The sequence below is a fragment of the Festucalex cinctus genome, chromosome 1 (genome assembly GCF_051991245.1).
Source record: "Festucalex cinctus isolate MCC-2025b chromosome 1, RoL_Fcin_1.0, whole genome shotgun sequence".
In the NCBI taxonomy this organism is placed as follows: domain Eukaryota; kingdom Metazoa; phylum Chordata; class Actinopteri; order Syngnathiformes; family Syngnathidae; genus Festucalex; species Festucalex cinctus.
Window position 1 is genome coordinate 43,671,734 of NC_135411.1, and position 17,238 is coordinate 43,688,971.

General features: G+C 38.3%; 1 protein-coding gene across 1 annotated transcript in view; it reads left to right on the forward strand.

The window, feature by feature from the left end:
* Nucleotides 1–17,238, forward strand: part of brinp2 (bone morphogenetic protein/retinoic acid inducible neural-specific 2) — a 195,050-nt gene that overhangs the window by 161,399 nt on the left and 16,413 nt on the right. Inside the window, exon 7 of the mRNA XM_077536658.1 lies at nucleotides 15,464–15,686. Coding sequence (XP_077392784.1) covers nucleotides 15,464–15,686 — 223 coding nt within the window. The remainder of the gene's footprint in view (nucleotides 1–15,463; nucleotides 15,687–17,238) is intronic.

Sequence of the window (17,238 nt, forward strand, 5' to 3'; positions counted from 1 at the left end):
CAAGTACTGATGCCATGTGTAGTTTGGATACCCCCGCAAAAAAAATAAAAATAAAAAAAAATAATAAAATGACTTAATGGCAATTTTCTCTTCCTCTAATTTCTGCTTCCTGATAGTCAAATAGCCACAAGAGGGTGGCCAATACTGGCATCGACATTGACTGCTGTCACTAGACATAAGGCAGGGTAAGGTGGGCGATTCCAGATATCGGTACTCACCCATCCTTCATTACAAAAAGAAGAAGAAGAAAAAAAAAAAAAAAGCTCGTCTGATTAATTTGCTTCTATTTTGCCTTTTACGCCCAAGCTTTGACTGATTATGCACCATATCATTGATGTTGGGCAGAATCTCACGTCTTAAAAACCATCACGGATTGAGCCATAACTTTTCAATCATCAAAGAAATCAGACCATTTTCAACACTACTAAAATAAATAGTATAGCCACATCAGAACTGACTAATACTATATCTTTATTATGAATTAAAAAAAATTAAATAAATAAATAAATAACATTGACCAGGCTGTTTCTGCCCGACAGTGACGATACGAGATTAAATAAATACTAGGGATGTACTGATACCGGCAATATTGTGAAATTGCGATATTAAAACTGCCACAATATATCCTTGTCGTCATGTCACAATATTAAAAGCAGCACATCTGTTAAAAAAATAAAAAATAAAAAAAATCATGTTGATTTCCATTTGTGCAGTTCTAGCACCCTCTGGTGGCTTGTTTTTTAGTGCAGTTTTGGCCCTTATATGTTTAAAATCCATGCTAATGGTCAGATGAAGGAGAACATAATATGCTCGTGAACTGAGTCAATATGTGGCGGAACCCAATGTGTGCGTGCATTAGCAAGTAAGTGCCTCAATATTAAGTTTTATTAGAGATTGTAGGTGGTTTATATGCATTGCTGTTATGTACAAAAGCACAAGCAAGTGTGTGTTTTTGTTTTTGTTTTTTTTAGTATGAGCTCTATTTTTTACAATATTGTGACCTTTTTTGTATTGCCAACCTCCCCACAATATCGCGATATATCGTATCCGGACCTTCATATCGTGATATCATATCGTGATGTTTGGATATGCATTCGGTTTGATTTTAAATCAAGCATTAGCTCCTTTAGAGCAATGCGGGAGTCCCCCAAAGCAGAGACAATGGGAATATTTCATGCACTAACACGCACAGAGTATTGACAATATCGTATTGTGACCTTCATATCGTGATATTGTATTGTGATGTTTGGATATTGTGAAATCCCTAATAAATACCAAACCAAATATTATGTATCGTATTTGATATAGAACGGATTGGATTCCATGATCTACTATAATATTATACTATAACACTATATTTTTGCAAAATATATGTGCAAAATAATATTACAGGTGAATGTGGATTATTATTTATGAAAATCAGAGTTTGATGGACCAATCAAGTCTCATTTTAGCACACGAGATGTTGTGGTCTTGGAAGTGACTCTTTTCAGAGTAAGGATTTGGAGCAGCACTGTTCACTGAGGCAAGTGAGCCCAGTTCTGATAGAGCAGCTATTGCAGCTTCAATGTCATCACACCACTCAAAATAAGGTTTTAAGGCTCATGAATATATTTAACATAACATGGAGCTTGGTGGGATGCTAAAAACAGAGAATGACTGGGCGGGCACCTCTCCCATTTATGGGACAATATACGGCAAAGCAAAGATGTGGGGGAGGTCCTGGCAGCTGAGGATACCGAGGGTGACGGATTGCAGGATTACACCCAATGAGAGAGGGATGTGTTTTGGTTTGTTTTTTCTGGGAGGTTGATATGTCAACACACTCAGATAGTAAAGAGCTGCGCAGGATGTAAGAAACCCACACTGCTTTTTGATGCTGTATTCAATAATCTCCTTTTTTTGTCTTAGTTATGTTTCATGCAGGCTCTAAAGCAACTGTATGCATTCAGTTTCATTTTAAATCAAGCATTGGCTCCTTTAGAGCAATGCGGGGGAGGTCCCTCATAGCAGAGACAATGGCAATATTCCATGCACTAACACGCACAAATACACAGTATTGACTGTCTTATTTTTTGGGGTTTGTTGGCATAACAACCAGCGCAGACAGTGTTCTGACAAGCCGGCATTGTTTGGATCTTGAGCTTCTCGTTGCCTGTCTTTGGGGGTTGTTAGTGTCCAACACAGCACATGTTGCAAAAAGAGAAGCGTCAACTTGTCAGGGGTTCATTTTAATTAGTCACTGCAAAATCCTTGGATGGTTTATGCCCACAAAGAGATCTTGTGTGTGTGTGGGTGGGTGTGTGCGTGTACATTTCATATTAATTGTTTGAAAGCTTTGTAATCCACAAATACTTAACGTAGCTATTGAAATGAATAGTCGGGGCATGTGTATTTCACTGTTAGATATTTTAACCACATTTCCATGCTGCAAAGCAGTGATTGCAATCGTGTTTTCAGTTCACAGCTTTTGTATTAAAACTTCAAATGACTAATAACGAATGGGCTCATATTCATTTTCCAGGCTAATCTTAAATGGTAGACAAATGAAAAATAAATCATAGAATCTACAAACTGGCACTCGATTCTGTTACTCTTTCTTTGTGACAATTTCTGCCTCTGATTAGGGCTGTCACTGTTAATTATTTTTAGCATTGATTATTCTATTGATGTATCAAACAGATTTATTTTGCATGAAAATGAATAATCGTGTAATTTCTTCTGATTGTTGTTTTGTATTGTTAAATGATTGAACATAACAAATTAAATAATTCAACAATATAACAACTTCAGCAACTTCTTGGGTATTGATTATTGCGAAAGGGCTGCTAGTTTGTTCACACTTCTGAGACACAACATAAAATGTACAGGTTATCCTATAGCTACAAATAATGACTAATTGTATTAAATTAAACCAGGTGTCACCAACCTTTCTGAAATGGAGAGCTACCACTTGGGTACTGATTAATGTGAAGGGCTGCCAGTTTGATACACACTTTTGAAATAACAAATTTGCTCAAATTTACTTTTGTGATATGTTATTATTAATAATGATATTCATATAGAGTGAACAATGAGAACTACATAGTAACATCTGCAAGTGTTTACATTTTGATAAGATCACTTTTACAACATTTAAACTGACTTTATGATTCACTTACTGTTTTGGTCTGTAGGGATGTAACGATATCCAAATATCACAATACGATATCACGATATGAAGCTCACAATACGATAATTATTACGATATTGTGGGGAGGTTGGTGATATTGTACATAACAGAAATACATATAAACAACTTCCAATCTCTAATAACACTTAATATTGAGGCACTTACTCAACTAATGCAAGCACACATTGAGTTTCTCTACAAATTGACTCGCTTCACAAGCATATTGCAATCCCCTTCATCTGACAATTAGTGATTTTAAACATAAAAGGGCCAAAACATCCCTAATGAAAATTAAACTGCACTAAAAAAAAACTAGCCACCGGACGGTGCTAGAACTGCACAAATGGAAATCAACCTGACTCTTTTACAGAGGTGTGGCTTTTAAATATCGTGAACATGACGATGACGATGATATTGTGGCAGTTTTAAAATCATGATATTGCTATTATCGTTACATCCCTATTGGTCTGTAGTATATCAGAAAACAGGAAACTGTTGAGAAATATACAACTCAATTCTAAAACTATAGAAATTGGAGAGTATTTACTGCTGACTGTTGGAAATCAAGGACTTAGAAAAGTATGTTGAATAATGGCCAAAACAACATCCATCCATCCATTTTCTTGACCGCTTATTCCTCACAAGGGTCGCGGGGGCTGCTGGCGCCTATCTCAGCTGTCTCTGGGCAGTAGGCGGGGGACACCCTGGACTGGTTGCCAACCAATCGCAGGGCACACAGAGACGAACAACCATCCACACTCACACGCACACGCACACCTAGGGACAATTCGGAGCGCCCAATTAACCTGCCATGCATGTCTTTGGAATGTGGGAGGAGACCGGAGTACCCGGAGAAGACCCACGCGGGCACGGGGAGAACATGCAAACTCCACCCAGGAAGGTCCGAGCCTGGACTCGAACCGGAGACCTCAGAACTGGGAAGCGGACGTGCTAACCACTCGACTACCGTGCCGCCGGCCAAAACAACAATCAATTATTAATATAGGTATTGATGAATCAGATGATCGATCAGGAGTTGATTCATTAATTTTGATGCCTTTGATTTGCTTTCATATGAAAAGAGTGTAGTGGTCACTATTCAATCAAAGGGAACCATTCACGCATTCATACCTTTGAATCTGACACGATAATTGACCAGAAGTGCTCACTAGAAGATCATGTTTGTGAGGATTTCTCTGTTGTCATTTTTTTTTGAAAGCATTACCATTTCATAGGTGAGAAGAGTTGTTGAACTTTTTGGCTCCAGCGAGTTTTCTATAAGTGGGTGACATGATTGGCAAAGGAGTGTTTTGCTGTGAAGTCTCCCTCGATTCATCTGTGTGCTTCCAGCTGCAAGTCTGATTGGCTGGACAGCGCCGTTCCCCATTGCTAAAGTGTCAACATGATCCTCTGGAGAATCAATTAGAACACAGACAGAGCCTATCAAATGTCACCACAACGTGCGTGTGTATATTTGCGTGTGCGTGTGTGTGGGGAACAGCTGCACAGACGAGAAAGCCTCTCAGTTAATGAGGTGCTCATTAATGAGGCGACACTCAGAGATGTCTTTTATTTTTGTATCATTTTCACACCCTATCAAGGTTTATCCTCTCCAGAACTTTTTTTTTTTTTTTAATTAATGTAGAGTTTGACAGTTTGGGGATGTGAAAAACACGATGTCCTATTCATCTGCAGGAACATGTTAGCGTCTAACTCACATGGCACAATTGCAGCTGCTGAGGTGAAACCTTCTCCAGCAAATTAGTTTAATGATGCATTTTTCCAGGTGCAACCACAGGTGAGAGAGGGATTACATTGTATTTATTGATGTTTTGAACCATACTGTAGGTCTACGTTGTGTGTTCATGAATCTGACCAATTACGGTGCATCCTATTCTCTTGCACATCTGTTAGAAAATGTTGCTATTATAATGTCAGATGTGCCTAGCCGGAGAAATGTGGAAGATACGGGAGATGGAGGGATGGAGAGTTTTCTCAGTGGTTTAATTTGTTGTGTTGTTGCACACATTGTAACATTTACCATATTTTGAATGTGGTTTCTCTAAACTGTGTGTAATGCTATTTCTCTGGTGGGAGGATGTGTCTGAGTATTAAATGATCGTAAGATTATTTAGCATTTCATCTCAGCGGTAAAGCACTTTCTGCCAGGCATAACATTCAACCCTCAGGGGGGCTGTACTTGAAATTTTACATACATTATAATACAGTTCAAATCGAAACAATAACAATAATCGACAAGACATAGCAAGGAGTAAGAGTTCATTGTAATGAGCAACATGTTTCACTTTCACTTTCATAAATACTACACAAAATATGACTTTATAGGTTAAATACATTCTTTTTTAATTCATGTTTTTGAATCAAAGAATTTAAACAATAGCTGCAGAATGTTTGTATACATGACTTTTGGCTTGCAGCTATTTTTATATTCATTATGTTCGGAAAACATGGGATCTGTTTGAATAATTTGATGAAGTGTTTGTTTACAGTACGTACTTGAACGTTTATAACTGATTTAATGAGTATTTTACACAATACTTTCGTCTCCCTTAAAAAAAAAGCACAAAAAAAAAATCAGTTGTGAAGCAGATACTTAGTTAAAAATCACAAGTACACAAATCACTAATCCTTGTGAAGTCTCTTTGAGTCTTGTGGTTCTATTCATTGGTGTTTTATTTTTAATTTTTTTATGTACTACTTTAAACTTGACTGATGGTCATTGGTCTGTGAATTGGTTTCAAGCCCTTCTAGAGACGAACTACGAGGGGGAGCTGGTCTCATCTTTGGTCCCTTACTTGGACGAGTGATTTGCGATTATATGTATCAATCTTATCAAACTTTTGTCCAAAGTTTATATTAGTGAGAGTTGTACATTCAGATGGCTTGTAGACACAGTGTACTTGTCACTAGCAATGCTGTCAAATTGTCATTACCGATCATTGTGGACTGTCTGATTTGACACAAAGATATTTCATTCTAACCTGATAGTCCTCCAAGTCATTGGAAGCATAAACCCTTTGGTTTAGTGGAAGTATCCATTGGTGGTAGCTTTGTCCTAACTAACTAGTAGACTGAATGATTTAAAAAGGGGAAAAAAAGCCTTTCTGTTGAGGTAATCTTTTTTTTTTTTTTTTTTCAACATCTATGCAGTTTTGCAGGTAAAAGGCTTGGAAGAACGTCTTGGATTTGAATTTTATGCCATATGATGATGGCTCCTTATTCATGTACATGCCCATTTTGTGGTTTTTATTTTCCCAGTCAACGAGGGGAAAATGACTGATGCAGCAAGGCATAGTGTCTAAAACGTTGCATCAGCTGCCAATCTCAGAAGTGTTGAGGAGTAAACTGCTTGGAGAAACTCCAAAGCATTTCAGAAACACAATTGTGCTGTGCTTGGCACACTTGGTGGAGGATGGCTTCATCAAGTCAACCATCTTTCACCCACACTCCGAGTCTTTATGGACAGGCTCATACGCAGTACCCCAGAATCTCACTCACCTTAGGGCCGCACTTCAAGAAGAGTTTGATGCCATACCTCAGCAGACATTGTGGCGACTTGTGAACTGCATCAGAAAGACGTGTGGACTCGAGTCATGTGACATGGACTCGAGTCTGACTTGAATCATGAATGTGACGACTTTAAACTCAACTTGACAAAATGCTAAGACTTGCAACTCGGCTTGGACTTTAACAACAATGACTTGTGACTTCACTTGGACGAGCCTTTTGACTTGAAAAGACTTGCTTCTCCCACCATCCATCCATTTACTACCGCTTATCCGAAGTCGGGTCATGGGGGCAGCAGCTTTAAGGGGGAAACGACCCACAGCTCGTGACCAAAGGTGAGGGTTGGAACGTAGATTGACCGGTAAATCGAGAGCTTCGCCTTTCGGCTTAGCTCTTTCTTCACCACGACGGACCGATACAGAGTCCGCATCACTGCAGACACTGCACCGATCCGCCTGTCGATCTCCCGCTCCATCCTACCCTCACTCGTGAGCAAGACACCAAGATACTTGAACTCCTCCACTTGGGGCAGGATCTCATCCCCGACCCGGAGAGGACACGCCACCCTTTTCCGGCTGAGGGCCATGGACTATGGTCTTGGTCTTCCACCAAAACAAAAAAATTAAAATGTATGTTAACGATTCAGTTCCGTTTCGGTGTGTGTGTGCGTGTACTTGTGCAAGCACGTTTGTAGTCACAATATATGACAGATGATAAAATAAGATATGTTTGGGGAGACAAAGAAACACTACTCTTTTTATAATTAAAGAAAAAAACATTAATGCAGTTTTAGATGGCTTTATTGACATCAGGTCTCAATGTAACGACACACTTCATTTACACGCTTGAGGGAAGCCAACAAGACAAACTACTTACGTTCAGGCCGTCAAAACCAAAATTCCCAACCAGAACTCCCCATCGTTCCAACGTTCCGTGGATGAATTATGTACCCCTCACTACGGATAAGTCACATGTCCGTTTTGCGTATTTTCACAAAATTCGCCAAAAAAATTTGAAACATTTGAATGGAAACCTGACTAATGTTGTCGCACTGTATTTCCTTCATTTACCACCTGTTTATTAAAGCAGTAAATCACTTTAACACTTTAATTTGTTTCAGTTCATTTCTTAGATCTCTTACATGTTATGGAAAGGTTTGTTTGTATTGTTTATGGTGAGTATAGACGAGGGAAAGCCCAACTAGTGTCCATTGTTACATTTCTTCTCTTGAGAGGTGCAGAATTCCAGTACTTCTTTAGCAGGGAAAACATGACTCAGGCTAGACAGCTGATGCTGATTGTTTTTTTTTTTACAATGAAATACATTTTGCACCACTAATAGCATTTGAATTGCTGTTTTATTTAATGGGCAAGTGTCTGTCATGCCATGGCTAATTCACTTTCTTTAGGAGTCGCTCTGTAAATGTCCTTGTGTAAACTCAGGCTGCTGAGCCTAAAGTGAAAACTGTGATTGGCTATGCACCTCCCATGTGTGTAAGTGTAAAGCAGAACATTGAGTGGTGATGAGCAAAAGCGATTTCACTCAAGCTGCCAGAAAGTACACAATGGATTTTTTGTGCTTCATTCTGTTTGTTCCTCTGCCAAGTGATGGCTAAAGTGGAATCCTTATCAGAGGTCCTGGCTCAGGCCTGGTACACACATAAAGATTTTTCGAAACTTCAACTTGTTTTTCTTTTCTTTTTTTAATCTGTGGCAGACCCCACACATAAATATAGTAAATAAGGCATATTTTTGGTCAGATTGTGGATGTGTGTGGTCCGCTGTTATCTTTTTACATAGAGCACCACACATATTAAGGTTCTACCTCACCATCGATCTTGCAATAAAGTCCACCGAGGCAGAAAGCTCATGTAATCACACATGATCTCGCAAAAACAAACCAAAGCCAGAGGCGGGAGCGTTGTAAGATGGCGATGTCGGCAAGAAAATACTTGCTTTGGAAAATAATTCTTGTCGTCTGGGGAACCCAGTTTTATTCAAAAAGAACAAAAAAACATTGAGTAACACGAGGCATGGGCCGATTAGAGGTTCTGATGGCATGTCTGTGATGAGCAAAAATATTGCAGTATCATGGTATTACAATTGCAGCTTTAACATGTCAATTTTTACAAATATTTGGATAAATAAAATGAGCATTTTATTTTCCCATTGAACACAATATATTTTATTTTTAAATAAAATACATATTTGGTACATTAAGAAACATGTATCACGTTACGTTTGAATAAATGCATAAATTTCACTGGTGAGCTATTTTTAGAACAGACCCATGGGCTACTAATATTGTCAATGGGGCTCACTAGCACCAGACTGACCAACTGTATAGATTTTTGAAAAAAAAAAAAGATGAGGAATTTACCAAATTGTGATTTTTCGGCCCAACACAAGCGATTTGTTTTAAGATAGAGTCTGCATGCATTTCTGTTACAAGGTGCATTTCCATTACCCTCAGTTTTGCGCAAAAGGCATGTTTCGCAAAAGTAAGCTGGCAATGGAAACACCGGATTTGCGAAAAAAAAAACTCTCAAATATTGCAAAAATGTTTTTGCGCTCTCATGAGGTGGTTTTTGAGACGTATCGAAAAAGAAGTATTTCGCAAAAGTGTAATGGAAACACTTTTTGCGCATTAGTAGTCATGTGACACCCACCCGGTCACGGCGGAAAGGAATGTAACACGTTGTTTATGTGTATTTTTTATTAAACTTGCAATTACTATTTGTTTTGAGAATTATTAATTTCGGGTTTGTATTTTCGTTTTACATGCTGAAGTGATTTGTATCGGCTACTGCACGTCATGAGCATAAAAGAGAGAGAGGTGTAATCGAGCGAGCCTCCTTCGAAAAGTTGGAGAGGAGAGCTTGAAATCCTGTCCTGCCATGTCTGGTTAATTTAGCTGAAAACATCAGAAACTTTTAACAATTTGTAACCCGCCTTTTACCCAGCTTCTGCATGGGAACAACAACATTTTAGGATTACAGGAAGTAGGAAGTACGCGGCCACTGTCAGAACTGCTTGCCGACTGCCGGGGGATGCATGTAATCACTGCTACAGTCAGGTTTCAGACTTTAGCTTGTTCTGGTCTTGAGGCACACAGGAACTTTGTTGCTACTTATTAACTCTAGAAAGGCAAAGTAATGAACTCTAATTTAACAACACCAACACTAAATGCCCGAAACCGCCCAATGAGGGGTGAGTGTTTTTAAAGTAATATAACTACACCGGGCGTCCGTCTACCGTAAACATCATGAGCACCTCCTACAGAACAGCGAGGTCTCGCGAGACGGGACATTCCGAGAATTGCGCCTCAGAAGCGAAACTCTCTTCAATGGAAACACCGACAATTCTAAATTGTACTTTATCGAAATAGTACAATATCGTGTTTAGAAACTGTAGGTGCGTTTCCATTACCCTTTTTCGCAAAAATAATAACATTCCAAACTGACACTCCTCCTACAGCACCTCCGACAGCATCAACTCAGTCCAGCACCAGTAACTTGGTGTAGCAGGTCGCTCAGTTAGCAGGCCAACATTCTGTGTTTGGCACTTACCTGTCCAACAGCAAACTCCGTGTTGCTCTTTAGCCCTTCAGTGCTCAGACGCTTCGACAGGCTGTTGCATCAAGTTAGGCTGTGTTTCTTAAAAACTTACCAAACTTATCAAATATTTGACAATTATATGGCATAGTTAAAAGTTATTTGAATGTGAATAAAGGACTTCAGTTTATTTAATTCATTTAGTATGCCTCGACAAACAGGCGCTGAGCGCGTGCGCAGTATTACTTTCAGCTCGTTAGCTTGTATCCATCCAGCGTTAATTTTTGAGGGAAATAAGTCACTCTGCTTTTTAAGTATAATGGAGTTTGCACCATCTATTTTTTTATGTAATCTCTTTCGTCCGTGTTCCCTCTTTTGTGTGTGCAACTGCTGAGATGGGAAAAAAAATAAGAGTCTCTGGCCTCTCATTAACTTCAGAGAAGTGGCTTGTTTAGTCATCTCTGCAAGTAGCCAATCATATTGCAGTGGGACGTGCCCTGCTGAGAAGTCCCCTCAAAAAAAGAAAAGAAGAGCTCATTACCGGTGACAGACAGTTTTAATGGTTTTTGAAATCTTAACTTTTTAAAACCACAGTCAACGATCAAACCGGTAATCAGCCCATGCCTAGGTCGACATACTTTTTTTTTTTTTTTTTAATTTACCACCGCTTCCTTCGATTGTCTACATTCAATTCACGTCACAATTCACCGAGTCAAATGACTTGAGAGTTGTCGTCTTTACCCACACACATGATGGGTTTTGGTCATAAATATTGAAAAGATTTCATATTTATGATTGTTGGCTCCGACCTGTTTCAGACTCTATCATCGGGACAAATACACTCTTAACACACTTGAGACATGAGGATAATCTTATTGGACAATCGAATAAGATAGTCAGGCATTTGACGTCCATGTTCGGGAAGGGGTAAAATCAAAACAAAGCAGCCTGACTGTCTTTGTGTATCCAGCCTTAGTTAGAGACTGGTCTGTTGCACTTCAGTCTGGACTTGTGAATTTGTGCTGGACTTAATGTTGAGGTTTTGACGTTTCTTTCTTGTTTACAACTGCATTTGAATTTGAATTTGACTGTAGTTGGTTGGGGGAAAATAAGTCCATTGGCAGGTGAGTGTGAAGTTCCAAGGCAGCCAGCCCTGCTGAGCTTTAGTTGAAGGACAACCTGAAATACAGTAGCTCTCCCAATGTTCGAGGTGGTTCAGCGCGTTTTGGTGCGTAGTGGCAAACTTGAGGTGTGATGAGAAAAGTTTTGTTTTCCTGATAAACATTTCAATTTGCTGCAGACCATGTTGTTGTCCCCGTTTTACCATTTTTCTCATGTCCGACAGGCCAGCGACTTGCAGTTAATGATTAAACCTTACCTACAATTCATTCAGTTAGGATCAACAGAGCAGAAATTTTACTTGAAGTTTACACAAGTGTCATCCAACCTTTCTGGGATTTTAAGACAGCCAATTGTCATATTGCACGTTGGCATTGCAAATGTAAAGGATAATTGATTGCTTAGAATTCATTTGAACAGAATGTTTACTGATAAAGGCTACTTTTATCAATATCCTGCAAGCATGAAGGTCTCAGAGAAAGTGTGTGTGTGTTTAGTCCGCGCCTTATTGTAACGTCAAAGAGTGCCAACAACTCGTTTTCTCAGGTTGGGAGGGGCTGGTGCTTGGAGAGAGAAGAATGACCTAGAATTTCTCATAGAGGGGCGAATGGAGGAAGACACTACTTTGGTGATGTTTTTGGAGAGGAATTAGCATTTTAATACGTCTTAAAAGCACCAAAAAGTTGATTTTTCTGGTTACTGTCCCTTTAATAAAAAATTTTCAGGACTGAAAGAGGACAGAAAATGGAAACTGTTGTATGGAAAAAATATTTGTATTTCCAAGTTGCAACAGCTTTATTTTCTGAAACAATTTTTTTTTTTGGACTATCCTAAAATATATATCAATTGATGTTTTGTATTCGGTTTCTTTCTAATCGGAATACAAAGCTCCAATAGACTAGTCCATTGATGAGAATGGAGCTGATAGATTTGATGTGTTTCTAAGTGTGGGAATTATTATTTTTTAATATGAATATGAAAATAAATAAAGAAAGAAATGATTAAGTCAGTAAATTAACCTCATTGTTTTCATATTTCAATATTTTTTTTGCTCATTGAGTGTGTTGAAATAGCTGGACGAGATTGTGGGAAATGTAAACAAAGAGGACGCTTTAGTTAGAAATAATAACATTCGTTTGAATGTCAATTTATTTTTTCCCATCCATCTCATTTCTAAAAGTCTGACTGAATGTACAGATACGAGCAATGTATAATAAATAGCAATGTCTTCTCAATAAAGATTTGACAGAAATCAATCATTTGACCAATCACAGACCGGGGTTACTTCTAATGGATGTTTATGGCAGTCAAGCAATAGCTTCCTCTGTTAACTATTCCATGAACTGCGTGATGGATGGTACAGTGAATGCGTTGTGAACACTTTGAAGTGATGGAGATGGCAGCTTCCTCGACAGCTCTGGCCCCTCTGTTTTCCGCGCCATCTCTCCCAGCTGGCATCACTGCTGTAAAAAGGGACCCATGTGCTGCCACTCTTGCCGCAAGACATCCCAAATCCTATCTTATTGTCTGTCACGTTTGCAGCTGAATTATGGTCACGGAGGAAAAAAAATGGGATTACTAAAGTTGTTGTCACAGGCACTACACAGAAAACAAGCAAATAAGAAATGTGCTTGCTTTCTGACAAGAATGTTCATTGCAACATATGGCAGGCACTTGGGATCGTTTGTAATTGTGGCACTGAACTGAGTGACATTTTGACAGTTTATTTGTATTTGAAGTATCACAGAAGAAAGCCTATCATCTCAAGCATCATTGCAGTGTTTTTTAAAGTGTGGGCTGTGGGAGGGAGAGAAATGGTTTTATAAATGCAAATATTGGTTTCAGTTGCTTGGTTGATAATAAAAGCCACACATAGCTACAAATAAAACTCATTAAATTAGAAAGATTTTTGTGATAAAGAAGCAGACCAGAGATACTTATGAACAGAATCATGTTGAATACCAAATGATGCATTGCATATGTTGTTGACAGAGTCAGAGGCCCACATTAAACAAGGTTTCAGCAGAGCTGAATGTAGTACTTATTTTTTTATTTATTTTTAATATTAAAGCTTTGAAAGACAACGTTTTTGAGAAGGGAGCTCAAAACTCGGGAATTTTCTTCACAAGGAGGTAGGGCGGAATTGGTGCAGTCCACTTTAATTTGAAGTGCAGTATCTGTTATTATGTATGTACTTGCATTCTCACAAGCTTTTTTCTTGTTTTTTTGTTTTTGTTTTTTTGTTTTTTAACCAAGCAGACATTACATATAGCATATATACATATAGCATACACTTTGTGTAGACATTTACAGGCCATCCAAAAATCCCTGCACATAAGCGGAAAGACATCAGTATGTAAAAGATATCGCCACATGGGCTCAAGAACACTTCGAAAAACAATTGTCAGTTAACATATTTCATTGCTGCATTTATAAATGCAGGTTAAAACGTGTGTTGTGGTCTGACAAGTCAAAAATTTAAATGCACCTAGTAAAACATGTACCTTTTCTCATCCAGGCCAAAGAGTAAAACGACTGTCTGGATTGCCAATTTGTGTATTTTTATTTACTTGCAATTGGCTAATATTTGTTTTGAGAATTATTAATGTCGTTATTGTATTTTAGTTTTACGTGCTGAAGTGTTTTGTATACTGCGCGTCATGAGTGCAAAACAGAAAGAGGCGTAACCGAGCGAGCCTCGTTGGAGAAGGAGTTGAATAAAAGGAGAGGAGCTTGAAATCCTGTCCTGCCATGTCTGGCATGTCCCAGTCTCCGGAAACAACAACAACCTTTTAGGGTTACAGGAAGTAGGGGCCACTTGCTTTTTGTGTCGGAACTGCCTCCCGAGGGGAAAACAAGTCTTTTTAAGCACAAAGCGATTTCGCTATAGAACCAATATACCGCCGTTCAATGCACGTTCCATATCGTTGCATGAGAAATGGCCGTTACCACTGGCAACAAGCGAGACACGGCGTACGTCGTTATTGAAATCCGTTCTATCATTCTGAACCATAACAAGAGTTATAAGTGCATGCACACGCACACAACACCAAATGCCCGAACCCGCCCGATGAGGGGTGTGTTTTTAAAGTAATATAAACAACAGCGGGTGTCCGTCTTCCGAAAACATCATGAGCACCTCCTACAGAACAGCGAGGTCACGCAAGACGTGACATTACGAGAATTGTGCCTTAGAAGCGAAACGCTCTTCAATGGAAACACTAACAAATCAAAATTGTACTTTATCCAAATAGTACAATATCGCTTTTATTTTTGCCAGAAAGCATCATGAAAGCGCAGCTATAGGCTTTGGAGCAAAACGTGCTTCCAACCAAGCAATATGTTTTTTCAGGGATGTCCCTCCTTAGTAAGCTACAAAATGTGTTCCAACAGCATGGCTTCACACTTAATGAGTGTGAGGACTAGGATAGCATGCCAGCAGTCCAGACCAGGTTCCCAAAGAAATTTTGTGGCATATTATGACATGTAAAATATGACAATTGAGACCCTGGATTGTTGAGTAACTGTAGCAAGAATCGGAAAAAAATTCCACTTAACAATGCTTCAACATTTTTTGTCCTCGGTTAAGTACCTAACTGCTTATTGAGAGTGTTGTTAAAAGGAAAGGTGATTTAATACAGTGGTAATTCGGTCCGTCCCAGGTTTTTGGGAACGTGTTAAAGGCATCAAATTCAAAATGAGTGAATATTTTACCAGTTTGAATGTTAAATATCTTGTCTCTGTGGTGTATCAAATTGAATGCAGTTTGAAAATAATTTGCAAATCATTGTATTCTATTTTTATTTACATCTTACACAACGTCCCAACTTTATTGGATATTTGTAGTAACTAATTGAGGACTGAACTACTGTCAGTAATGTCAGGATGAAACTGCTGAATTTATAAAGGAACGTCAGTTGGTCGGATAGAGTGTGGCACATTTATTTAGTATATAAACAATTACAGTATTTCACACACTTTTCTAACTATACACTTTCCCCCGCCAACCCGACAATGTCCGCTAGAGATGAAATAGAATTTCATGAATCATCCGTACTGATTTTTGTTTTCTCTCCTTGTCTCTGTTGCAGATGAATTCAAAGCCTTCCTGAAACGCTTGCCCACTGACCAATTCTTGAATGTTTCTATGATTGCCAAGTACTGGTCATCTGACTTATCTCTCCAGAAGCGCTATGCTCATCTGGAGTCCAGCACGGCCTTGGTCCTGGGCAAAGCTCAGAAGATTATCAGGAAATTATTCACCCTCAGTAAACGATGTCCCAAACAACCTCGGATCAGTCTCCCCCGAGAAAGGTATGCAATGACCTTAGAAATTGTCATTTGAGAAGTGAATGTTGAATTGAGTTAAACAGTATGCAATTTCGGCATTTTAGTGGATGAAAGTTACAGCTTCGGGTCCTCTGGCAGCTGGCCAGCTTGGGAACACTGACAAAAACATGAGCTTTTTGTCGAGAAGCAGCTGCAGTTGTGATTTTGGAATTGTTTCAATCTAGATTTTATGCCTGAAAATACTACTACTACTACTACTACTACTGATGGCAATAATAATCACCATCATGATACTACTACTACTACACTATTATTACTCCTGCTGCTTAATATTAATTAATTAATAATTAATGATGCAAAGGTTGTTACGTTCCCTCATGGAATTTGCATGTTCTCGATGTGCTTGCGAGGGTTTGGATGAAGAACTCTGTTATGGCTAGCTACATTAGCATGTTCATTAGCTTTGGCTGTAGTTGCGACGGGGTGTTTTACATTTATGTGTTAGGCTAAACATGAGCTGCTTATGGGGTTAGCAAACTCCCTACAAAGAAGGCATGTGGTTGTAATTGATTTCAATTACTATTTATTGTTTTTGATCAGGTCATGTTCAATAAAACATACATGATACATGATTAATGTAACTGTATTGGATTCAATTAGAAATGTAAATATTCATATTTTTACTAATGCACCAAGTAAGAGAAAAAAAATTTCTACTATTTTTCAGCATTGGTACTTCTGGAAATGTCTTCCATATAAAAGTAAAATTGGCACTGCATGAAATCCTTAACTGAATCGAAAATCAATGTGAATTGAATCGGGCCCTTCTGACTTGAATCGAATCGATTTTGGAAATTTGAATTGATACCCAGACTGTCTGCACAGAAAAAAAAGTAGCCTCATAAAGTAAGTCATTGACATAAGATTGTTTTTCAGCAAACAAAATCTCCATTTTGAGTTATTTGCATTAAAGACAAGATGTAAAAAGGCAGTCACAAACAGTGCTAAAGTCAATTTGTTTTGTTAATGTTTTATATGATGTGTCTGCATTTCACCCATACACAGTCTTGTTCATGCATTATTATTATTATTATTATTATTATTATTATTATTATTATTATTATTTTATTTTTATTTTTTTGTAGATTCAAGCGCATTTCTTTATTTGTGTATGTTAATGTAGTAGACAAATATAGTAAAAAAAAAAAAAGAAGAAGCAAACATTTATAATAAGTTATTGTCTGTCAATATATTTTATATGTTGTTTGTTTTATTTAAAAGAAAAATTCAAATTATTACAAGTCTAAGGTCCATTTTTGTTAATTTTCACTGTAAACTGTAGGAAGCTGGTTTACTCCAGATCGTGCATAATGTCAATGTGTATGTTGAGGAGCTGTTATATCAAAAAGAGTATACCTTCCCAAGAAATTAGGGTTGGGATATGTTCACATTTTAATTCCTTTTATGTTTTGCTTAACTTTTATTAGATTCGGTTTACTCACTGACTTCCCATGCAATTTTTGGAGTGGGAAGAACCCCCAAACCACGACACGCTACCTTTCACATAACCCCCCCC